The 26,093-nt window shown below is 52.4% G+C and overlaps 1 protein-coding gene across 1 annotated transcript in view; it reads right to left on the reverse strand.

The window, feature by feature from the left end:
- Positions 1-1,866: 1,866 nt before the first annotated feature.
- FNBP4 (formin binding protein 4) overlaps positions 1,867-26,093 on the reverse strand; it is a 146,411-nt gene continuing 122,184 nt past the window's right edge. Inside the window, 3 exon segments of the mRNA XM_030200946.1 lie at positions 1,867-3,299; positions 4,218-4,375; positions 20,503-20,750. Coding sequence (XP_030056806.1) covers positions 3,209-3,299; positions 4,218-4,375; positions 20,503-20,750 — 497 coding nt within the window. The 3' untranslated portion in view covers positions 1,867-3,208.

The raw sequence follows: 26,093 nt of genomic DNA on the forward strand, positions 1-26,093 counted from the left end.
GTTTCTCTTTCCACCTTTCCTGTCTTCTACTAGTTCTTCAAGCAGCTGCTGTCCATTTGTTTTTTTTTCTCTTCTCTCGTTCCATTTTCTCACTACTTCTGCCTCTTTTCTTTTTTGCCAGTCTACTCAAATCTCACCCTTTCTAAACCTTTTCCTTTTTACTTTTCAGATACCTATCAAATTTCCATTTCCTTTCACCCACTAGCTCTCCCATTTCCCATCTCACTCCTTCCCAGCCTTCCATATTCAATCTACACATTACCACATTTCTACCCCCTGTAATCACTAGCCTCTCATTCATTTCCTTGCCATCTCTCCTCCCTTGATTTCTCCCACATGGTTTTCACCATTCCCAGTCTCTTCCTCCCCTCCACCCTTCTAAGCCCAGCACCTGCTCTCTCCCCCCTCCTCACCCTTGTAGCCTGGTCTCCTCTCCCTTCCACCCTCTTCCCTCCCACCCATTGTGCATCTCTCCCTCAGTCCCTTCTGCCCCTTGGATGCATCTCCCTCTCCCCCCTCTTGTGTAGCATCTCCTCTTCCCTCTTCACCTCCATGTCTAACATCTCTCCCACTGACCACTATCTCTCCCTTGCTCCCTGCCTTGAGCCCCTGGTCTAACATCTCTCTCCCCTCCCCACCAGCCAAGTTCAGTATTTCCCCTCTCATCTCTCCCTCCCTTCCCATGTCCAACATTTTTTCCTCTTAACCTTTCCCTCCCTCTCCCCACCCATATCCAACAATTCTCCCTCTTCCCCCCCCCCTGCATCTCTCCCTCCCTCGTTGAACAATTATTCCTACACGCCTCCTAGCATAACTGCTGTCTCTCTCCCCACACCCTCCCAGCCAGCCACCTGCATGCTGCAGATTTTTGTTCCCTCCCTCGCCCTAGTCACCCTCAGGCATACTGCAAATGTTTTCCCTCCCCCATACCCCCTGCTGCCACCAACCCCGCCGGCATGCTGCAAGTTTTCTTTCCCTCCCTTACCATCTTTGTCTGGCAGCGGTACTAATTTTATAGCAAAGCCATGCGGTACCAGGGCTGTCTGCATGCTGCTATGACTTCTTCCTCCATTGAGGTTATATCTGAGGAGGAGGGGCTGGTATGGAGGAAGCAGTCACAGCAGCAATGCATGCAGACAATCTGACTACCGCAGTGCTTTGCTGTAAAATAATGCTGCCCGGTAAGGGAGGGAGGGAAGAAAACTTGCAGCATGCTGGCGGGTGGCTTGTGGGAGGGAGCGTTGCAGTGAGCAGTAGGCGTGGGGTGAGGGGGAAATCACAGTTTGGGCTGGGGAGACAGTCTTTTATATAGTGTCCTATGGGGTGCACTGTTGCTGGGTGGGTGGGCCCAGGTCAACCTGTGGCTACATCCCTGCTCCTTGGACATCATTACTGTGTAAACCATTAAGGAAGAATTTTCTTCCCCGGTTAGACATGGTATATGGAAGCACAGGAAAGATGTTACATATTGTGATCCAGTCTGACAGTGATTAACAAAAGCTGAAAAAAGATCAGGGCCAAGTGTGTACATGAAACAGTACAAAAAGGCAAAATATTGGTGCCAAAGAAAAGTCAGTTTTGTTAATAAAGAAAAATAGCAACACAAAACTCATTTCAAATTGTCCTTTTCCTGACCTCTCCCTTTTTGAAAGGAAAAGATTCACAATGGATTTAAAATGTCACTTACTGTCATTTTAAACAGCAGTAAAAATAGATTCTTAAGCCCACTGCAATCTTGCACTTTCAAACCCCTTAAAGAGAGGTTTGCAAACCAGTGAAATCAGTGAGCTGGGGCTAGCTGTTCAAACATTATATATAAACACCCTTCCTATGACAATAGTGCCAAGGCAAAAAAGAGAACACAAGTTAAAAAAAAAATATTTAATTGTGTGTATGTACAAATTTACAGAGAACAGTCAAGATCTGGAGAAATACAAACAGTTTAAAACACAATTTGTCGTTTCTTCAGGTTTAGCAGAATCAAATTTTCTCAATAACCTGATTTTAAAAGAACGTAAAATTGAAAAAAAAAAATTAGAACTTTCTCTCTCCAAACTTTCCTGACCTGATTTTTATAGGCAGAAAGCTTTGCTCACAGAAATTGAGTGGTGATATGAATGGTCAAAAGGAGACGTATACTGGAATTTACCGAGGATGCTCAGGTTGAGCATTAATGAAGTGATCCAGCTCTTGCTAATGCTGCTCCGTATTAAGAAGAGCACTGGGAGTTATGATGTTAGTCATTTTTAATGCTAAAGGAGAATTTTTGGGATGCTGCTGCTATGACACTTACCATTGCATGTCAGGATGAGCAATATTTAGGACTTAAGACTATCTTTGCCATCATTCTGTGCTCTCAAGACAGTGACATTTAAAAGGTAATCAAATAATTCATCTGCAGGGATGTTTCCTGTAAGCAGGTTCTGTTATAGGGTTGCTGCTAAGAATTAGACCAAAAGCTTGAATCTAGATATTCATTTCCTTCCTTCCTTCCTACCCCCCCCCCCCCCTCTTCTGGATTATTGCCACATATAGAAAGGATGAATATTTAATTCAAAAGCTCTCTTTAAAATGACCCCTTCGTCCAGGATACCAACATTCCATTTTAAGCTGCCTGGGTCTTCATCACATCACTTTTTAGTGTTAACAGATATTCTGCATCATACCTCATCACTGAGGCACAAATACACTTCAGTAGAGAGCTTTTTACCTAACCACTCATACAGATTATATCACTACCTGCTACAAATAATCTTTTATTGAACTGAATTAAGATCTAAAAAGGGGACCAATGTGGTCCTGAAAGTTCAATTCATGCAACACCTTTCTATTCTTATATTACTCCAATAAAAGGTATTGCATTATAAAAACAAAATCGAGCAATTTTACAGAACCAATATGGTTACTAGAAGTCTCCATTAGCTTTTGATTGTCTTCATACATGTTACTCTGGATCAGTAAGGGCAGAAGAGACTGAAAATATCCTATAAGGAAAAGAAAACATTACAAGAAAAGATCTGAAAACAGCAGAAAAATCATCTCCTTCTGTGTATTCTCACCCTTTATGTGGTGAACAGAGCACCAATCTTAAATTCAGGTCAAAAAAATCCCTGCAACATTTACAGTTTCTGGCAACAGTAAAATTAGTAAAAAGTATCTGAATTGTACATGTACATTAAGTTAAAAAAAATATAAATGGCACAAAATCTCATGTGTTTGAAGCCATTTTTCTCCTTTTCAGTCGATCCCTCCAGTCTTCAGGAAGAACCTCAAAGTTGGCATTTTTCTCTGCCATTCCACTGAAAGACAAAACCACACTACATCACTTTGCGAACACATAGCACATGTATGTAAATAAAGACGAAAATGGCCCAGTCTGCCCACTAAGAAGGTTAAGGGGCTTTTTTTTTTCCTTAAACTGCTGCTTCCTGTGTATGACCCTTTCCATGATATCCAGGAAGAACAGACACAAAGCTATAGGTAACAGCTGCTGCACAAACTGCGGCAACTAACATACACAGATTTATTTCTCTCCCCCCCCCCCCCAAAAAAAAAAAAAAAAAAAAAAAAAAAAAGATTTGGTTACCCTTTGTCAATAAGAGAAAACTAAGCAGGCCAAGTTATACAGGTTTATTAAGCTTAATATACTGCCTTTAGGTAGTCCCAGCAAAGCTGTTTACAATCAAAATATTCTTAGAAAAGGAAAGGAATTCCAAATATAAAGGAAAGAGGAAATATAAAGCCACCTTGATGACTGGACTAGGCCCGCTCACCCCCTCCTCAAAAGCCCTCTGGAACAGAAAAGATAAGTGCAGACTTAAAACTTGGGGAGGAAAGCCTCAGAAAAAGCAGGGGCGTAGCCAGACAAAAGATTTTGGGTGGGCCTAGGCAAGAAGTGGGTGGGCACCATGTGTACTCCCCCCTCCCCCCACCAAAAAAAATCTCAGCTGGCAGGAAAACACTTCTTTCCACCTTGGCAATCTGCAGCAGGCATTTGCTGAAAACTGAGCATGCGCAGGTGCCGGTATCATGGAGAGTAGCGTTTTCATTACCATTAGGGGGACATCTTCAACTGGCCAAGCTTGGGATCCCCAATAGCTACTGCTAAATGTGTGCTACTGTTGGGTGGGCCTGAGACCTAAGTGGGTGGGCCTCGGCCCACCTGTAGCTACGCCACTGAGAAAAAGGGAGACTGGTTCCAGGGCAAATTTGGATACCTGGTTAACTGCTGTACTTTCCAGTCATCAATACGCTTCTGAGACAAAACTTCTCGGTCGTCATCACTGGAACTAGAGTTTTCTTCCTCATCTAATTCACGCTGAATACTTTGCCATTTCTGTACCAGAGATGGCATCTTTGTTTTGTTCTTCTTTGCCTACCACAGAGAAAATAACCAATGAACCTCAGTGAGAATTTGAGAAAAGCCAACAGGGGGAAAAGAGAAGATGAACAAATGAAAAAGAGGGAAACATCCCTCATCCCTGTGAAAGATTCTAACCACAGATCCTGAGGAACTTCCTCTTCCTGAAGCCAATCCACTTGAGACTGAACTGGGATATGGAGTTTTGTCACACAAAGAACAATGACGCCCCCAAGTCCAAAGAAGCTCTTTACCCAGTCATCTCCCAATTTAACTAGGGCTTCTTGGCTCCTTCTTTGAGGAGGTCCTAGATTTTGTTTTAATCACCCATATCTCTGGGATCAAGCCTTTATTATTATTATTTTTTTTTTTAAACAATAGATTTTGTGCATTAGGAACAAATTCAGAAGAGAATCCCTACAAAGTGTGGTCTTGCTGCACAAACTAAGGGCCCAAATCTCTTTTTTCCTGTAGCAATTACCTCCTGGTCAACTGCCCACTGAAGCACTGGAGGACCTCTCCCCCCCCCCCCCCCCCCCAAACTGCCACAACTGAGAAATGGTGGAATTTCCTGCCAAAAATTAAATCTCCTACGCTGTTCGAAGGATCCCCCAAAATGGGGCAGCAAACTGCCTCCATTGACTGCAGCTGCGTACATGACCATACTGTACAAAGCAACTAAGGTGCACTCTGTAGCCTATAGCTGCAGCACTGCTCCCCATGCCACTCACCAGACAAGTAAAACAGAATCAGCTGCCATCTAGCTGCTCACCAAGGAACCAAAGCCTCAGTGACTCACTGTGGCCTCAGAAGACAAGGTACAATCCTCTCCTCCATCCCCCTGCCAAGAACAGAACTGGTAGGTCTGCTGCTGACATAATGCCTTGGCTGCAAGAGCATCTAATCCTTAGAGCTCCCTGTTTTAGTGCGCTCTGCCTTTTCCAGGGGTATCCAAGGCTCAAAGGCCCCCCCTCCCCTTCCAAGGATAGGGTGGGTGTGAAGAAACTGTGTTTTAAGCCAGTAAAATGTATTGGATATTTTCCTGTTTTAATTAAGTCCTGAACTGTACTTCTCATATTTGGCCAGCAGGTGGTGTTTTTTTTGCTGTAAAGCCAAAGGCTTTTCTTTAGTTTAACAGAAGCAGGAGGCAAGCAGCAGTATGTTGTTGACTGGGCTCTAATTGGCCCAGGAGTTCATTTCCTTTAGAGTATATTGGTTTTGTCTCCAGTGTTAGCCAGGAAGAAGAGAGAGCAGGATCTCTTTGCTGAGGCTCTGTAAACAAACAATTATATGTCCTGATCTTCCCAGGCAGTGGCGTACCGGGGGGGAGGGGGGCGGTCCGCTCCGGGTGCACACCGCTGGGGGGGTGCCGCGCGCCTGTCGGCTCTTCGTTTTCATGCTCCTCTGCCCCGAACAGGTTACTTCCTGTTCCAGCGCAGAGGGAGCATGGAAACGAAGAGCCGACAGGCGCGCGGCACCCCCCCCCCCCCCCCCCCAGCGGCGGGCCCCCGGGGGGGGGGGGGGGGGTGCATCGGTGATCCGCCCCGGGTGTCAGCGCCCCCTAGGAACGCCACTGTTCCCAGGTACTTTTTAGGAAGTAAGCAAATGTTTAGTTAGTCTTATAATTGATCAATATTTCAGTTACTTGATTGTTTGCTGACTGCACATTTTTTGTTCATGTTCAATATATTTCTATGACAATAAACAGTATTAGTTTGTTGCCTCTGCCTGTCTGGACTGATAAAGAAACCTGGTGATTTGTGTGTTGGGTCTGTGAGTGCTTTTTGGAAACTGTGGAACCATTGGGAGTGTGGCCCCAGTAACCTAGAAATCACTGGGGATAATTTGAGAGCAGAAGACTCACCCAGTCAGTGGAAGGAGGGTGCTAGTGTAGAGCACAAGCGGCAGGTGCAGGCAGACCTGAGCTCTGCTGAGGATAGACCCTCTAAGTGGTCATGTGGTAACCCTAGGCGGGTGGCTAGGCGTGAATGTAGGGGACTGAGGCACAATCAGTCAAGCTCCCCAGCGGGGGCTGAACCTGTTACAACTGGATATAGCATCCCTGAGCTACAGGTAATGGCTCTGCTGTCGCTAGCCCTCTCATATAAAATATCCTGTCTGAAGTCCTCTCCTTTGGTTTCTCTAAGATAAATCATCTTGTGCGCTCACCTGTTAGACGGTATAGAAAATAAATGCAATAAACTCCTAGGGGACTACACAGGGTATTTCCAAGTTTCCATCTGCTGGTGGGAGAAGGCAAACCCAAGTGTCTGGACTGGTGCAATAAGAAGGTCACTTTATAATTTATATTTTTTGTTGACCTTTATTTCTGCATATGCAAATGGAGTAACGTACCGTCCCCTACCTCCTCAATGCTAAACAAAGGCCGTAGGAATTCTCAAGTTATCTTCAAATGGGTGCAAGAAGGAGAAATTACGTCTTACCTGATAACTATCCCACAGGTTCTGCAATAATGGGAAGGACTAATGGAAATAAAATTATGTCCATCAAACAGCAGGTGGAGATAAAGAACTGAAAATTCAGCTGAGATCTCTCTTGGCATCCACTCCAGCTCCTCAGTATTTAAATAGATAAGTAGTAAGGAGAAACTCAGAATAAAACGCAACCACCTTAAAACCCTCGCTAACAACACTAACCAAACGAGCAAACATGTGTGGACCTCTCATCTCTGGACACCTTGTAGAGAAAGCGAATGATACATACCTGTAGCAGGTGTTCTCTGAGGACAGCAGGCTGATTGTTCTCACGACTGGGTTGACGTCCACGGCAGCCCCCACCAACCGGAAGAAAACTTCACGGGTGGTCTCACACGCAGGGCACGCCCACCGCGCAAGGGCGGCTGTCTTCCCGCCCGTGCGCGACCGTTCCCGCTCAGTTGAATGACAAGCAAAGGAATGAGTAAAACGCAACTCCAAAGGGGAGGAGGGAGGGTAGGTGAGAACAATCAGCCTGCTGCCCTCGGAGAACACCTGCTACAGGTATGTATCATTCGCTTTCTCCGAGGACAAGCAGGCTGCTTGTTCTCACGACTGGGGTATCCCTAGCTCTCAGGCTCACTCAAAACAAGAACCCAGGTCAATTGAACCTCGCAACGGTGAGGGCATAACAGAAATTGACCTACGAAGAACAACTAACAGAGTGCAGCCTGAACAGAATAAAACTGGGTCCTGGAGGGTGGAGTTGGATTCAAACCCCAGATTCTGCAGCACCGACTGCCCGAACCGACTGTCGCGTCGGGTATCCTGCTGGAGGCAGTAATGTGATGTGAATGTGTGGACAGATGACCACGTCGCAGCCCTGAAAATCTCTTCAATAGTGGCTGACTTCAAGTGGGCCACTGACGCTACCATGGCTCTAACACTATGAGCCGTGACATGACCCTCAAGAGCCAGCCCAGCCTGGGCGTAAGTGAAGGAAATGCAATCTGCTAGCCAATTGGAGATGGTGTGTTTCCCGATAGCGATCCCCTTCCTATTGGGGTCGAAAGAAATAAACAAATTGGGCGGACTGTCTGTGGGGCTGCGTCCGCTCCAGATAGAAGGCCAATGCTCGCTTGCAGTCCAATGTGTGCAACTGACGTTCAGCAGGGCGGGTATGCGGTCTGGGAAAGAATGTTGGCAAGACAATTGACTGGTTAAGATGGAACTCCGACACCACCTTTGGCAGGAACTTAGGGTGAGTGCGGAGCACTACTCTGTTATGATGAAATTTAGTATACGGAGCATGAGCTACCAGGGCTTGAAGCTCACTGACTCTACGAGCTGAAGTAACTGCCACCAGGAAAATGTCCTTCCAGGTCAAGTACTTCAGATGGCAAGAATTCAGTGGCTCAAAAGGAGGTTTCATCAGCTGGGTGAGGACGACGAGATCCCATGACACTGCAGGAGGCTTGACAGGGGGCCTTGACAAAAGCACGCCTCTCATAAATCGAACAACTAAAGGCTCCCCAGAGATGGCTTTACCCTCTACACGATAATGGTAAGCACTAATTGCACTGATGTGATTCCTTACTGAGTTGGTCTTGAGACCAGACTCTGAAAAGTGCAGAAGGTATTCAAGCAGGTTCTGTGCAGGACAAGAATGAGGTTCTAGGGCCTTGCTCTCACACCAAACGACAAACCTCCTCCACTTGAAAAAGTAACTCTTTTTAGTGGAATCCTTCCTAGAGGCAAGCAAGACACGGGAGACACCCTCAGACAGACCCAACGCAGTGAAGTCTACGCCCTCAACATCCAGGCCGTGATAGCCAGGGACTGAAGGTTGGGGTGCAGCAACGCTCCGTCGTTCTGCGAAATGAGAGTCGGAAAACACTCCAATCTCCACGGTTCTTCGGAGGACAACTCCAGAAGAGGAGGGAACCAGATCTGACGGGGCCAAAAGGGCGCAATCAGAATCATGGTGCCGTGGTCTTGCTTGAGCTTCAGTAAGGTCTTCCCCACCAAAGGTATGGGAGGAAAAGCATACAGGAGGCCGGTCCCCCAATGGAGGAGAAAGGCATCCCATGCTAGTCTGCCGTGTGCCTGAAGTCTGGAACAGAACAGAGGCAGCTTGTGGTTGGTCTGAGAGGCGAAAAGGTCCACCAAGGGAGTGCACCACTCTCGGAAGATCTTGCGTACCACTCTGGAATGGATCGACCACTCGTGCGGTTGCATGACTCTGCTCAGTCTGTCGGCCAGACTGTTTACGCCTGCCAGGTATGTGGCTTGGAGATGCATGCCGAACTGGCAAGCCCAACACCACATCCTGACGGCTTCCTGACACAGGGGGCGAGATCCGGTGCCCCCCTGCTTGTTGATGTAATACATTGCAACCTGATTGTCCGAATTTGGATGATTTGGTAGGACAGCCGATCTCTGAAGGCCTTCAGTGCGTTCAAGACCGCTCGGAGCTCCAGGAGGTTGATCTGAAGATCTTGTTCCTGGAGGGACCACAGTCCCTGGGTGTGGAGTCCATCGACATGAGCTCCCCACCCCAGGCGAGATGCATCCGTCAGCACTTTCGTGGGCTGCGGAATTTGGAATGGATGTCCCAGGGTCAAATTGGTCCGAATTGTCCACCAGTGTAGCGAATTGCGGCAACTGATGGGACAGACAGATGACATCTTCTAGATTCCCGGTAGCTTGACACCACTGGGAAGCTAGGGTCCATTGAGCAGGTCTCATGTGAAGACGAGCCATGGGAGTCACATGAACCGTGGAGGCCATATGACCCAGGAGTCTCAACATCTGCCTAGCTGTGATCTGCTGAGACGCTCTGGTCTGAGAGGCAAGGGATAGAAGGTTCTGCGCCCTTGCTTCGGGAAGAAAGGCCTGAGCCGTCTGAGAATTCAGCAGTGCTCCTATGAATTCCAGAGATTGGACTGGCTGGAGATGGGACTTCGGGTAATTTATCACAAACCCCAGCAGCTCCAGAAGGTGGATAGTGCACTGCATGGACCGAAGAGCTCCTGCCTTTGAGGCGCTCTTGACCAGCCAATCATCGAGATATGGGAACACGTGCACTCCCAGCTTGCGTAGATACGCCGCAACCACCACGAGACACTTCGTGAACACCCGTGGGGCAGAGGCGAACCCCAAAGGGCAGCACACAATACTGAAAATGCCGTGTTCCCAGACGGAATCGGAGATACTGTCTGTGAGCTGGCAGTATCGGGATGCGAGTGTAAGCGTCCTTTAAATCCAGGGAACATAGCCAATCGTCTTTCTGAATCATTGGTAGAAGGGTGCCCAAGGAAAGCATCCTGAACTTCTCTTTGACCAGGTATTTGTTCAGGCCTCTCAGGTCTAGGATGGGGCGCATCCCCCCTGTTTTCTTTTACACAAGGAAGTACCTGGAATAGAATCCCTGCCCTTCCTGCCCGGGTGGCACGGGCTCGACCGCATTGGCGCTGAGAAGGGCGGAGAGTTCCTCTGCAAGTACCTGCTTGTGATGGGAGCTGAAGGATTGGGCTCCTGGTGGGCAATTTGGTGGAGTGGAGGTCAAATTCAGGGTGTACCCGCACCGCACTATTTGGAGAACCCACTTGTCGGAGGTTATCAAAGGCCACCTTTGGTGAAAAACTTTCAACCTCCCTCCGACCGGCAGGTCGTCCGGTACGGACACTTTGATGGCAGCTATGTTCCCATGGATCCAGTCAAAAGCCCGTCCCTGGCTTTTGCTGTGGAGGCGCAGGGGGCTGCTTAGGCGCACGCTGTTGACGGGAACGAGCGCGCTGGGACTGTCCCTGTGCCTGAGGAGGCCTTCGGGCCGGCTGGGTGTACCTACACTTGCTGTAGGCGTAGGGGGCAGCCTGCCAGGCCCGGGAAAAACGTCCACCTGCAGAGGTGGATGCTGAAGGCGCCCGGTGGGAGAGCTTGTCGAGAGCGGTTTCCCGCTGGTGTAGTTGGTCCACTAATTGCTCGACCTTCTCACCGAAACCGTTATCCCCCCGGCAAGGGACATCCGCCAGTCGCTGCTGGGTGCGGTAGTCCAGGTCAGAGGCACGCAGCCAGGAGAGTCTGCGCATCACTATACCTTGGGCCGCAGCTCAGGATGTCACATCACAGGTGTCATAGATACCCCTGGACAGGAACTTTCTGCATGCCTTCAGCTGCCTGACCACCTCCTGAAAAGGCCTGGACTGCTCCGGAGGGAGCTTGTCGACCAGGTCCGCCAGTTGCCTCACATTGTTCCGCATGTGAATGCTCGTGTAGAGCTGGTATGACTGGATGTGGGTGACGAGCATGGAAGATTGGTAGGCCTTCCTCCCAAACAAGTCCAGAGTGCAAGACTCCTGCCCCGGGGGCGCCGAGGCGGTATCCCTCGAACTCCGTGCTCTCTTGAGAGCAGAGTCCACGACTGCCGAGTCATGAGGCAACTGAGGCCGCATCAACTCTGGGTCAGAGTGGATCCTGTATTGGGACTCCGCTTTCTTGGGGATGGTGGGGATAGAAAAATGGTTTCAGCCAGTTCTGAAGCAGTGTCTCTTTGAGGACATTGTGCAACGGCACCGTGGAAGACTCTTTAGGTGGTGATGGATAGTCGAGGACCTCGAGCATCTCAGCCCTCGGCTCATCCACAGAGACCACGGGAAAGGGAATGCAAATAGACATATCCCTGATGAAGGAGGCAAAGGAGAGGCTCTCAGGGGGCGCGAGCTTCCTCTCCGGTGAAGGAGTGGGGTCGGAGGGAAGGCCCTCAGACTCCTCTGAGAAATATCTGGGGTCCTCCTCCTCCCCCCACGAGGCCTCTTCCTCGGTGTCGGACATTAGCTCTTGCAGCTCAGACCTGAACCGGGCCCGTCTCGACTGCGAGAAACCACGGTGATGGCGTCGAGCGGTGGACTCCCGCGCTGGCGGGGACGAATCTCCCTGTGTGGCGGTCGACACCGGCCTACAGCACACCGGCGCCTTGATCAATGGTGCCGGGGGCGCAAGCACCCCCAGTGCCGGCAGAGCCTGGCGCATCAGCCCTTCCAGAATCCCCGGAAGGATGGCTAAGGCACTCGTCCAGGCCCGCTGTCGGGAAAGGCAGGGGGGCCGGTGTGGGTGTCGGTGCCGGAAGCTGCTCGGGTCCAGGAGACGGTACCGAAGCACCCGCGGACTGGCGCAGCGACACCTCTTCAACCGAGGGGGAACGCTCCTCTCAGCACGGCTGCTTCCTTGGCGTCGAGTCCTCCCTCGAGGTGCCGGAGCTGGCGGTTCCGTGCACCGTGGGCGACCGATGACGGTGCTTTTTGGCTTTCTTTCAGTGCCCGTCATCGGCGCTCGGCGGCAGAGATGAAGAGGAGGTAGAAACCCCCCCCCCCCCCCCGGCCTCGAGTAATTGGATCCGACAGGGTTCGGTCCCGATGGCCCTGCGTAGAGGGAGTGGCCGGGGCCGACTGCCCGCACGGCCGCTCACCCCCGCCATCACCGGCAGGCCGGCGGGGCCAACGGTACCTGTACTCCTGGGGTCGGTGCCAGAGTCGGCGCCGATTTCGCCGACATGGTACTGGTACCGAAGATCCGGCCGTAGACACCGATGCCGTCGAAGTCGAAGGGCCGGCACAAGTTCCGAAAAGACGGTCCCGAAGAACTTGCCTCGCCACCTGTGTCCGCTTCCTTAAGCCGAGACACAAGGTGCACGTCTTGGTATTATGCTCCGGGCCGAGGCACTGGAGGCACCAAGCGTGGGTATTGGTTTGCGAGATCTGCCGGCCGCACCGACCACACTTCTTGAATCCGCTCGGGACCTTCAAGGACATCGACGGAAAAATTTCGTCGGCGGCGGTGAAAAAGCACACCCAAAAAAGAACGACCGCGCGGCCACAACGAAGCGCCCTCGCGGCTAAGGACGACGAGGACACTCTTCTTTTTCTTTTATCAAAGAAAAAAAGAAATACGCGAACGCGTACGCGAAGGAGAAAAACCGCGGCTAGGCCACGAACCGGTTTCCGGGGCTGACAGAGAGAGAGAGAGAGACGATAACACGTCTCTCTCCAGCGTGGAATTGAAAAAAACTGAGTGGGAACGGTTGCGCACAGGCGGGAAAACGGCTGTGCATGCGCGGTGGGCGTGCCCTGCGTGCGGGACCGCCCGCGAAGTTTTCTTCCGGTTGGTGGGGGCTGCCGTGGACGTCAACCCAGTCGTGAGAACAAGCAGCCTGCTTGTCCTCGGAGAACAAGAGATATGCAGGAAACCCCATGCAAGGTGACAGTCATTATTTGGCCCACTACTTACCGACTAACCATATCAAACCTCAGGTGGGCCTCTGGAATAGTGGGAAGGAATAACAAAGAAAATTATCAGGTAAAACTAATTTCTCCTTCCATTTCTTAGCTTTCCACTATTCCAGAAAGGGTATGATACATACCTGTAGCAGTTGTTCTCCGAGGACAGCAGGCTGATTGTTCTCACGACTGGGTGACGTCCGCGGCAGCCCCCACCAACCGGAAAAAAGCTTCGCGGGACGGTCGGCACGCAGGGCACGCCCACCGCGCATGCGCGGCCGTCTTCCCGCCCGTGCGCGACCGCTCCCGCCAGTTGAATAACTAGCAAAAGATGAAACACACAACTCCAAAGGGGAGGAGGGAGGGTAGGTGAGAACAATCAGCCTGCTGTCCTCGGAGAACAACTGCTACAGGTATGTATCATACCCTTTCTCCGAGGACAAGCAGGCTGCTTGTTCTCACGACTGGGGTATCCCTAGCTCTCAGGCTCACTCAAAACAAGAACCCAGGTCAATTGAAGCTCGCAACGGCGAGGGTACAAAAGAAATTGACCTACGAAGAACAACTAACTGAGAGTGCAGCCTGACCAGAATAAATTCGGGTCCTGGAGGGTGGAGTTGGATTTACACCCCAAACAGATTCTGCAGCACCGACTGCCCGAACCGACTGTCGCGTCGGGTATCCTGCTGGAGGCAGTAATGTGATGTGAATGTGTGGACAGATGACCACGTCGCAGCCTTGCAAATCTCTTCAATAGTGGCTGACTTCAAGTGGGCCACTGACGCTGCCACTCGTGCGGTTGCATGACTCTGCTCAGTCTGTCGGCCAGACTGTTGTTACGCCTGCCAGGTATGTGGCTTGGAGAAGCATGCTGTGCTGGCATGCCCAGCGCCACATCCCGACGGCTTCCTGACACAGGGGGCGAGATCCGGTGCCCCCCTGCTTGTTGACGTAAAACATTGCAACCTGATTGTCTGTCCGAATTTGGATAATTTGGTTGGACAGCCGATCTCTGAAAGCCTTCAGTGCGTTCCAGATCGCTCGGAGCTCCAGGAGGTTGATCTGCAGATCCTTTTCCTGGAGGGACCACATACCCTGGGTGTGCAGCCCATCGACATGAGCTCCCCACCCCAGGCGAGAGGCATCCGTCGTCAGCACTTTCGTGGGCTGCGGAATTTGAAATGGACGTCCCAGTGTCAAATTGGTCCGAATGGTCCACCAGAGCAGTGAAGTGCGGCAGCTGGTGGAGAGGCGGATGACATCTTCTAGATTCCCGGTGGCTTCGAACCACTGGGAAGCTAGGGTCCATTGAGCAGATCTCATGTGAAGACGAGCCATGGGAGTCACATGAACTGTGGAGGCCATATGACCCAGAAGTCTCAACGTCTGCCGAGCTGTGATCTGCTGGGACGCTCTGGTCTGCGAAGCCAGGGCCAGGAGATTGGCGGCCCTCGCTTCGGGAAGAAAGGCCCGAGCCGTCTGGGTATTCAGCAGCGCTCCTATGAATTCCAGAGACTGGGACGGTTGGAGATGGGACTTTGGGTAATTTATCACAAACCCCAGCAGCTCCAGAAGTTGAATAGTGCACTGCATGGACCGGAGGGCTCCTGCCTCCGAGGTGTTCTTGACCAGCCAATCGAGATATGGGAACACGTGCACTCCCAGCTTGCGTAGGTAGGCCGCTACCACCACGAGGCACTTGGTAAACACTCGTGGGGCAGAGGCGAGCCCAAATGGCAGCACACAATACTGAAAGTGGCGTGCGCCCAGGCGGAATCTGAGATACTGTCTGTGAGCTGGCAGTATCGGTAGGTGAGTATATGCGTCCTTTAAATCCAGGGAACATAGCCAATCGTTTTTCTGAATCATTGGCAGAAGGGTGCCCAAGGAAAGCATCCTGAACTTTTCTTTGACCAGGAATTTGTTCAGGCCTCTCAGGTCTAGGATGGGACGCATCCCCCCTGTTTTCTTTTCCACAAGGAAGTACCTGGAATAGAATCCCTGCCCTTCCTGCCCGGGTGGTACGGGCTCGACCACATTGGCGCTGAGAAGGGCGGAGAGTTCTTCTGCAAGTACCTGCTTGTGATGGGAGCTGAAAGACTGAGCTCCCGGAGGACAATTTGGAGGCAGGGAGGCCAAATTCAGGGCGTATCCGCACCGCACTATTTGGAGAACCCACTGGTCGGAGGTTATGAGAGGCCACCTTTGGTGAAAAAATTTTAACCTCCCTCCGACCGGCAGATCGTCCGGTACGGACACTTGTAGGGCGGCTATGTTCCCGTGGATCCAGTCAAAAGCCCGTCCCCGGCTTTTGCTGTGGAGGCGCAGGGGGCTGCTTAGGCGCACGCTGTTGACGGGAACGAGCGCGCTGGGGCTGTCCCTGTGCCTGACGAGGCCTTCGGGCCGGCTGGTTGTACCTACGCTTTGCAAAAGAATAGGGTGCAGCCTGCCGTGCCCGGGAAAAACGCCCACCAGTGGGGGCGGATGCTGAAGGCGCCCGGTGGGAGAGCTTGTCGAGAGCGGTTTCCCGCTGATGCAGTTGGTCCACCATCTGCTCGACCTTCTCACCGAAAATGTTATCCCCCCGGCAAGGGACGTCGGCCAGTCTCTGCTGGGTGCGGTTGTCCAGGTCAGAGGCGCGCAGCCATGAGAGCCTGCGCATCACTATACCTTGGGCCGCAGCACGAGATGCCACGTCACAGGTGTCAAAAATACCCCTGGACAGGAACTTTCTGCATGCCTTCAGCTGCCTGACCACCTCCTGATAAGGCCTGGACTGCTCCGGCGGGAGCTTCTCGACCAGGTCCGCCAGCTGTTGCACATTGGTCCGCATGTGGATGCTCATATAGAGCAGGTATGACTGGATGCGGGTCACGAGCATGGAGGATTGGTAGGCCTTCCTCCCAAACGAGTCCAGAGTGCGAGACTCCCGCCCCGGGGGCGCCGAGGCGGTATCCCTCGAACTCCGTGCCCTCTTGAGAGCAGAATCCACGACCGCTGAGTCATGGGGCAATTGGGGCCGCATGAGCTCTGGGTCGGAGTGGATCCTGTACTGGGACTCTGCTTTCTTGGGAATGGTGGGGTTAGTTAACGGTCTCACCCAGTTCCGGAGCAGCGTCTCCTTCAGGACATTGTGCAGCGGCACCGTGGAGGACTCTCTAGGTGGTGATGGATAGTCGAGGACCTCGAGCATCTCGGCCCTCGGCTCTTCCACAGAGACCACGGGGAAGGGAATGGTGATCGACATATCCCGCACAAAGGAGGCGCTCTCAGGAGGTGAGAGCTTCCTCTCCGGTGAAGGCGTGGGGTCCGAGGGAAGGCCCGTAGACTCCTCTGAGGAGAAATATCTAGGGTCCTCCTCTTCCCCCCACGAGTCCTCATCCTCGGTATCGGACATTAGCTCATGTAGCTGAGTCCTGTACCGGGCCCGGCTCGACGTCGAGGCACCGAGGTCTCGGTGTCGTCGAGCGGTGGACTCCCGCGCCGGCGGGGACGGAGCTCCCTCCATCGACGTCGACGGGGACTCCACCTGCGTGGCGGTCGAGACCGGCACCGCAAGCGGCGGCGGTGTCGACAGCTCCGGCGCCGGGCTAGAGCTCGCCGGCGCCACAGTCATCGGCGCCGGTGCGCCCCCGGCGCCGGCACAGCCTGGCGCATGAGCCCTTCCAGGATCCCCGGAAGGATGGCTCTGAGGCACTCGTCCAGGCCCGCTGCCGGGAAAGGCGGTGGGGCCGGTAAGGGTGTCGGTGCCGGAAGCTGCTGGGAGCCAGGAGACGGCACCGAGGTGCCGGAACCCCGACGCGTCGGTACCTCCACAACCGACGGGGACCTCTCCTCTCGACGATGACGCTTCGGCGTCGACTCCTCTTCAGGATGCACCGAGGGCGTCCGGTGACGACGCTTTTTGTCCTTCTTTTGATGCACGTCACCGGCGCCGGAGGGCATGGAGGAGGAGGAGGTCGATCCCCCTCGGTCTCGAGGCACCGGGTCAGACAGGGTTCGGTCCCGTGGCTCACGAGCTGAGGGAGTGACCGGGGCCGACTGCCCACGCGGCCTCTCAACCCCACTCTCACCGGCGGACCGGCGGGCCGACGGGACCTGTTCTCCTGGGGTCGTTGCCATCGGTGCCGATGTCTCGGGCATCGATACCGGTACCGAAGAACCGGCCTTCGATACCGATGCCGTCGAGGTCGACGTCGAGGGGCCGGCGCAAGTTCCAAAAAGACGGTCCCGCAGAACTTGCCTCGCAACCTGAGTCCGTTTCCAGAGACCGAGACACAAAGCACACGACTTGAGATTGTGCTCCGGCCCGAGGCACTGGAGGCACCAAGCGTGGGTGTCGGTCTGCGAGATCGGCCGGCCGCAGCGACCACACTTTTTAAATCCACTCGGGACCTTCGAGGACATCGACGGAAAAATCGCGTCGGCGAAGTCAAAGTCGTCAATGGTGGCTAAATCACACCACGAAAAAATAAACGACCGAGCGACCACTAGGCCGCAATGTAGCGTCCCCGCTGGAAGCGAGGGAAAAGGGGAGCGCGTGCTCCACACGCGCAGTCTTTTTTTTTTTTTTTTTTGTAAAAAGAAAAGATAATAAAAGGAAATTAAATTAAATTAACGAAGCGCGATCCGCGTATACGCGATCGCAAGAATCCGGCGGCTGAAGTAGAGAGAGCGGCAAGGCACGACTCTCCAGGCGCGGAAAAAAAGGAACTGGCGGGAGCGGTCGCGCACGGGCGGGAAGACGGCCGCGCATGCGCGGTGGGCGTGCCCTGCGTGCCGACCGTCCCGCGAAGCTTTTTTCCGGTTGGTGGGGGCTGCCGCGGACGTCACCCAGTCGTGAGAACAAGCAGCCTGCTTGTCCTCGGAGAACCTGTGAGATGTTCAAAAGCAATCCCTTGAGTGGGTAGGATCCTGGCACCGTAACCCTGAGGACTGAAGCCCAAAATTGGCTTCTGAGTGTGCCCCAATGTCCACCCTGTAGTGCTTAAAAAGGAATGCAGTGTTGACCATGTCACCATCTTGCAAATATCCGCCAGAGACAGTAGTCTCTGCCCAGGATGACGCTGTACACCTCTTAGAATGAGCCCACAAGGCCAGAGGAGCCTGTTTCCCCAGAAGCAAATAAGCTGATGCGATAGTCTCCTTCATCCATCTTGCAATTGTGGGCTTGAAAGCCATGAGGCCAAGCCTTTTTTTACCAAAAAGCACAAAGTCTGTCCAATTTGCAAAACTCATTTGTGACTTCCAGATGTCTGAGAACATCAAGAAGCTTCAAGGAAGAATAATACCAAGCTTATTCATCCTTTCTGTAAAAGGACAGAAGCTCCACAGATTAGCTGAGATGAAATGCAGACATCACATAAAAAAAAAATTAAAAAAAAAAGGAAGGAACCATGCACAGGGAGACCACACCTCTGAAAAGTGAAGAAAGGGATCCCGACAAGAGAGCCTGAAGTTCCAAAACCCTACATGCCAATGCAGACACCAAGAATGTTGTCTTTAGCTACAATCTTTTAAGGCAACTTCAAGGAGTGGCCCAAAAGAAGGCTTCTGAAGAGCTGAAGGACTCAATCAAAAGGTTCCATTCTGGACATGGTGTAGAATAGTGAGGCCGCAAGCGGCCCACTCCCTGCGAGATCAAACATTCCAGGCGAGCTGTAAGATGTCTTCTGTAATTGGCCCCTGAAAGTAAAGCCACAACCTGAACTTTTAAAGAACCCCAAACCAGTCCTTTCTGAAGGCCTGCTTGGAGAAACGTTAGGATGTGTGCGATCTAAGGGAGAAAGCCTGTGGTCAGAACACCAGACCTCGAACGTCCTCCACACCCTTGCATATGCCATGGATGTAAAGCATTTCTGAGCCTGAAACATTTTCATCTCAAACGAGCCTTTTCAATGGCCAGGCCCTAAGACCAAAGGGGCAGGAATTGTCCATGTTCACCGGACCTTGCTTCAGAAGGCTGTGTACCTGCGGAAGACGGAGAGGACTCCTGTTGAGCAGTAGAAATCAAGTCCGCATACCACAGCCTCCACGGCCAATTCAGGGTTACGAGAATTTATTGACCCCGGTGCAATGTGATCCTTTTCAACATGTAGCCTACCATGGGTCAAGGAGGGAACACATTCAGTAGATGTGTCTCCGGCCAAGCTGCAGCAGGACACTGATCCCCATCGAGCCCGGCTCTTTCCAACAGCTGAAGAACTTGGGCACTTTGGCATTCCTTTTTGTCACCATCCAGAAGCAGAGACCCCTATCAGTCCACTATCAGCTAAAACCCTGTCTGGATAGCTCCCATTCTCCCATGTCCAAGGAGTGCCTGCTGAGAAAGTTCACCTCCACATTCAAGGACAATGTGAACTGCTGATAAGTACAGAATATCTTTCTCCGACCAACTCATGAGGGAGGCCACCTCCACTGCATTGTATTGTTCATATAAACCACCATCGTTACATTGTCAGAGAAAACACGGACCAGGGCCCCCTCCAGAAAGGGAGTGAAGTCACGCAAATCATTCTGCAATGCCTTGAGCTCCAAGCGATTTATTGACCAGAGACTCCTATTCCATCCAGATGCCCTGTACCAGATGAAACTTGTAATGAGTTCCACAACCTGACTTGCTCATCACCACCTTCTATTGTATTATTGGAAAGGGAGCTCTGCCGGTCAAATTCCTGGACAGTGACCACCACTGCATACTCGAGAGCTCCACAGGAAACAAGGAATGATGAAGGGAGGGAACAAGTAAATTCATGAGGCACCAAAGACAGGAATCTGAAGATCTCCAGATATGACTCTGCAGACTCAAGCGACTCTCAAAGCTCAACCGAGGACCAGTCGACCAACTGGACCAAGAGCAAAGCATTCAGTACCAGAGGCTAAAAGTGTGTCCATCCACCTGCTGGAGGTAGAGAATGGAGAGGAGCTGAACAGGATGCCAATGCAGATACGTCTCAGCTCAGATTTCAGTTCTCTACCTCCACTTGATGGCTGATGGATATAACCATACCATAGGTTTGGAATAGTGGGAAGCTACATAATGGAATTCTCCAGCTTATACTGTTCCAGTTTAATTGCACACAATGGAAGAAACAACTAACTTGCTAGTTTCACACACATACAGACTAACATCAACTGCACACATTGTAGCAAACCTTGTTTATTCACTCCTACTCTAGCTGGTATAATATTCATGCACCTTTTGGACTTCACATGCAACTTTAAGTTAAGAGTAACTAAAATAAGGGGACTCTCATACCCTATGCAGTATATGAAGATGTTTTATGGCATATTGTAATTGGACTATTTTTGCTGTTGTAATTTGCCTATCTCCAGATTGTTCTTGCTGTACACTGCCTTGGATGAAATTTCTTCAAAAAAGGCGGTAAATAAATCCTCTTGAATAACGGTCACTAGAAAAGAAATCAAATACCTTATCTTTCTTTCCTCTTTTTGGCTTCTCCGTAGGATGAGGTTTAGAGGGTGGTGGTCGAGGTGGTGGCTGTGTTTCTGGAATACTTATGACTGGAGCATTTCTACGAGAAAGAACTGGTTGTACTGATGTGACACTACTGCTATTTGGAATGGTATAGTCCAAAGTGTTCACAAAGACAGGTGTAGAAGTAGATGCTGAGGGGCCCAGGTAACTTGATTGAAGACTCACCGATGCAGTCTGAGAGCCTGCAGGGAGAAAGGAATCCTTGCTTTTATTTAAGGAAAAAAAATCATGTCTTAAAAGTTAACATAAGACACTGAAGAAATATTCTTGAATAAATATGACCACTGAATCCTTCAGCCTTGTATCATTTCTACTTTTAATGCTTTTAAACCAGGGTTCTTAACCCAGTACTTGGGACACACCCAGTTTTCAGGATATCCCATGGTGATCAGCACAAGATACATTTGCATTCACTATTTCCATTGTATGTAAACCTCTCATGCATATTCATTGTAGGTATCCAAACAACCTGACTGGGTGTGTCCAGAATACTGTGTTGATAACCACTATCATTAAAAAAAAAAAAAAAGAAGTTTAAAACGATCTACTATGCACACTGCATTCTGGAGACTATTCCTAATAAGGGTATGATACATACCTGTAGCAGTTGTTCTCCGAGGACAGCAGGCTGATTGTTCTCACGACTGGGTTGACGTCCGCGGCAGCCCCCACCAACCGGAAGAAGCTTCGCGGGACGGTCGGCACGCGGCCACGCCCACCGCGCATGCGCGGCCGCCTTCCCGCCCGTGCGCGACCGCTCCCGCCAGTTGAATGACAAGCAATAAAATATGAAACACACAACTCCAAAGGGGAGGAGGGAGGGTAGGTGAGAACAATCAGCCTGCTGTCCTCGGAGAACAACTGCTACAGGTATGTATCATACCCTTTCTCCGAGGACAAGCAGGCTGCTTGTTCTCACGACTGGGGTATCCCTAGCTCTCAGGCTCACTCAAAACAATAACCCAGGTCAATTGAACCTCGCAACGGCGAGGGTACAACAGAAATTGACCTACGAAGAACAACTAACTGAGAGTGCAGCCTGACCAGAATAAATTCGGGTCCTGGAGGGTGGAGTTGGATTTACACCCCAAACAGATTCTGCAACACCGACTGCCCGAACCGACTGTCGCGTCGGGTATCCTGCTGGAGGCAGTAATGAGATGTGAATGTGTGGACAGATGACCACGTCGCAGCCTTGCAGATCTCTTCAATAGTGGCTGACTTCAAGTGGGCCACCGACGCTGCCATGGCTCTGACACTATGAGCCGTGACATGACCCTCAAGAGTCAGCCCAGCCTGGGCGTAAGTGAAGGAAATGCAATCTGCTAGCCAATTGGAGATGGTGCGTTTCCCGACAGCGACCCCTAGCCTGTTAGGGTCGAAAGAAATAAACAATTGGGCGGACTGTCTGTTGGGCTGTGTCCGCTCCAAGTAGAAGGCCAATGCTCTCTTGCAGTCCAATGTGTGCAACTGACGTTCAGCAGGGCGGGTATGCGGCCTGGGGAAGAATGTTGGCAAGACAATTGACTGGTTAAGATGGAACTCCGACACCACCTTCGGCAGGAACTTTGGGTGAGTGCGGAGCACTACTCTGTTGTGATGAAATTTAGTATATGGAGCATGAGCTACTAGGGCTTGAAGCTCACTGACCCTACGAGCTGAAGTAACTGCCACCAAGAAAATGACCTTCCAGGTCAAGTACTTCAGATGGCAGGTATTCAGTGGCTCAAAAGGAGGTTTCATCAGCTGGGTGAGGACGACGTTGAGATCCCATGACACAGTAGGAGGCTTGATAGGGGGCTTTGACAAAAGCAAGCCTCTCATGAATCGAACGACTAAAGGCTCTCCAGAGATGGCTTTACCTTCCACACGATAATGGTAAGCACTAATCGCACTAAGGTGATTCCTTACTGAGTTGGTCTTGAGGCCAGACTCTGATAAGTGCAGAAGGTATTCAAGCAGGTTCTGTGCAGGGCAAGAACGAGGTTCTAGGGCCTTGCTCTCACACCAAACGACAAACCTCCTCCACTTGAAAAAGTAACTCTTTTTAGTGGAATCCTTCCTAGAGGCAAGCAAGACCCGGGAGACACCTTCAGACAGACCCAACGCAGCGAAGTCTACGCCCTCAACATCCAGGCCGTGAGAGCCAGGGATTGAAGGTTGGGGTGCAGCAACGCTCCGTCGTTCTGCGAAATGAGAGTCGGAAAACACTCCAATCTCCACGGTTTCTTCGGAGGACAACTCCAGAAGAAGAGGGAACCAGATCTGACGGGGCCAAAAGGGCGCTATCAGAATCATGGTGCCGCGGTCTTGCTTGAGCTTCAGTAAGGTCTTCCCCACCAAGGTATGGGAGGATAAGCATACAGGAGGCCGGTCCCCCAATGAAGGAGAAAGGCATCTGACGCTAGCCTGCCGTGTGTCTGAAGTCTGGAACAGAACAGAGGCAGCTTGTGGTTGGTCTGAGAGGCGAAAAGATCCACCGAGGGGGTGCCCCACTCTCGGAAGATCTTGCGTACCACTCTGGAATGGAGCGACCACTCGTGTGGTTGCATGACTCTGCTCAGTCTGTCGGCCAGACTGTTGTTTACGCCTGCCAGGTACGTGGCTTGGAGAAGCATGCCGAACCGACACGCCCAACGCCACATACCGACGGCTTCCTGACACAGGGGGCGAGATCCGGTGCCCCTCTGCTTGTTGACGTAATACATTGCAACCTGATTGTCTGTCCGAATTTGGATAATTTGGCAGGACAGCCGATCTCTGAAAGCCTTCAGTGCGTTCCAGATCGCTCGGAGCTCCAGGAGGTTGATCTGCAGATCCTTTTCCTGGAGGGACCACAGACCCTGGGTGTGAAGCCCATCGACATGGGCTCCCCACCCCAGGCGAGATGCATCCGTCGTCAGCACTTTCGTGGGCTGCGGAATTGGAATGGACGTCCCAGGGTCAAATTGGTCCGTATGGTCCCCAGAGCAGTGAAGTGCGGCAACTGGTGGAGAGGCGGATGACATCCTCTAGATTCCCGGTGGCTTGGAACCACTGGGAAGCTAGGGTCCATTGAGCAGATCTCATATGAAGACGAGCCATGGGAGTCACATGAACTGTGGAGGCCATATGACCCAGAAGTCTCAACATCTGCCGAGCTGTGATCTGCTGAGACGCTCTGGTCTGCGAGGCCAGGGCCAAGAGATTGGTGGCCCTCGCTTCGGGAAGGTAGGCCTGAGCCATCTGGGAATTCAGCAGCGCTCCTATGAATTCCAGAGACTGAGTTGGCTGGAGATGGGACTTTGGGTAATTTATCACAAACCCCAGCAGCTCCAGAAGTTGAATAGTGCACTGCATGGACCGGAGGGCTCCTGCCTCCGAGGTGTTCTTGACCTGCCAATCGTCGAGATATGGGAACACGTGCACTCCCAGCTTGCGTAGGTAGGCCGCTACCACCACGAGGCACTTTGTAAACACTCGTGGGGCAGAGGCGAGCCCAAAGGGCAGCACACAATACTGAAAGTGCCGTGCGCCCAGGCGGAATCTGAGATACTGTCTGTGAGCTGGCAGTATCGGGATGTGAGTGTATGCGTCCTTTAAATCCAGGGAACATAGCCAATCGTTTTTCTGAATCATTGGCAGAAGGGTGCCCAAGGAAAGCATCCTGAACTTTTCTTTGACCAGGAATTTGTTCAGGCCTCTCAGGTCTAGGATGGGACGCATCCCCCCTGTTTTCTTTTCCACAAGGAAGTACCTGGAATAGAATCCCTGCCCTTCCTGCCCGGGTGGTACGGGCTCGACCGCATTGGCGCTGAGAAGGGCGGAGAGTTCCTCTGCAAGTACCTGCTTGTGATGGGAGCTGAAAGACTGAGCTCCCGGAGGACAATTTGGAGGCAGGGAGGCCAAATTCAGGGCGTATCCGTACCGCACTATTTGGAGAACCCACTGGTCGGAGGTTATGAGAGGCCACCTTTGGTGAAAGAATTTTAACCTCCCTCCGACCGGCAGGTCGTCCGGTACGGACACTTGTAGGGCGGCTATGTTCCCATGGATCCAGTCAAAAGCCCGTCCCCGGCTTTTGCTGTGGAGGCGCAGGGGGCTGCTTAGGCGCACGCTGTTGACGGGAACGAGCGCGCTGGGGCTGTCCCTGTGCCTGACGAGGCCTTCGGGCCGGCTGGTTGTACCTACGCTTCGCAAAAGAATAGGGTGCAGCCTGCCGAGCCCGGGAAAAACGCCCGCCCGCGGGGGCGGGTGCTGAAGGCGCCCGGTGGGAGAGCTTGTCGAGAGCGGTTTCCCGCTGATGCAGTTGGTCAACCATCTGCTCGACCTTCTCGCCAAAAATATTATCCCCCCGGCAAGGGACGTCAGCCAGTCTCTGCTGGGTGCGGTTGTCCAGGTCAGAGGCACGCAGCCATGAGAGCCTGCGCATCACTATACCTTGGGCCGCAGCACGAGATGCCACGTCACAGGTGTCAAAAATCCCCCTGGACAGGAACTTTCTGCACGCCTTCAGCTGCCTGACCACCTCCTGATAAGGCCTGGACTGCTCCGGCGGGAGCTTATCGACCAGGTCCGCCAGCTGTTGCACATTGGTCCGCATGTGGATGCTCATATAGAGCAGGTAAGATTGGATGCGGGTCACGAGCATGGAGGATTGGTAGGCCTTCCTCCCAAATGAGTCCAGAGTGCGAGACTCCCGCCCCGGGGGCGCCGAGGCGGTATCCCTCGAACTCCGTGCCCTCTTGAGAGCAGAATCCACGACCGCTGAGTCATGGGGCAACTGGGGCCGCATGAGCTCTGGGTCAGAGTGGATCCTGTACTGGGACTCTGCTTTCTTGGGAATGGTGGGGTTAGTTAGTGGTCGCACCCAGTTCCGAAGCAGCGTCTCCTTCAGGACATTGTGCAGCGGTACCGTGGAGGACTCTCTAGGTGGTGATGGATAGTCGAGGACCTCGAGCATCTCGGCCCTCGGCTCTTCCACAGAGACCACGGGGAAGGGAATGCTTATAGACATATCCCGCACAAAAGAGGCAAAGGAGAGACTCTCAGGAGGTGAGAGCTTCCTCTCCGGTGAAGGCGTGGGGTCCGAGGGAAGGCCCGTAGACTCCTCTGAGGAGAAATATCTAGGGTCCTCCTCTTCCCCCCACGAGTCCTCATCCTCGGTATCGGACATTAGCTCATGTAGCTGAGTCCTGTACCGGGCCCGGCTCGACGTCGAGGCACCGAGGTCTCGGTGTCGTCGAGCGGTGGACTCCCGCGCCGGCGGGGACGGAGCTCCCTCCATCGACGTCGACGGGGACTCCACCTGCGTGGCGGTCGAGACCGGCACCGCAAGCGGCGGCGGTGTCGACAGCCCCGGCGCCGGGCTAGAGCCCGCCGGCGCCACAGTCATCGGCGCCGAGGGCGCAAGCACCCCCGGCGCCGGCACAGCCTGGCGCATCAGCCCTTCCAGGATCCCCGGAAGGATGGCTCTGAGGCACTCGTCCAGGCCCGCTGCCGGGAAAGGCGGTGGGGCCGGTAAGGGTGTCGGTGCCAGAAGCTGC

The sequence above is a fragment of the Microcaecilia unicolor genome, chromosome 4 (assembly GCF_901765095.1).
Source record: "Microcaecilia unicolor chromosome 4, aMicUni1.1, whole genome shotgun sequence".
NCBI classification, from domain to species: domain Eukaryota; kingdom Metazoa; phylum Chordata; class Amphibia; order Gymnophiona; family Siphonopidae; genus Microcaecilia; species Microcaecilia unicolor.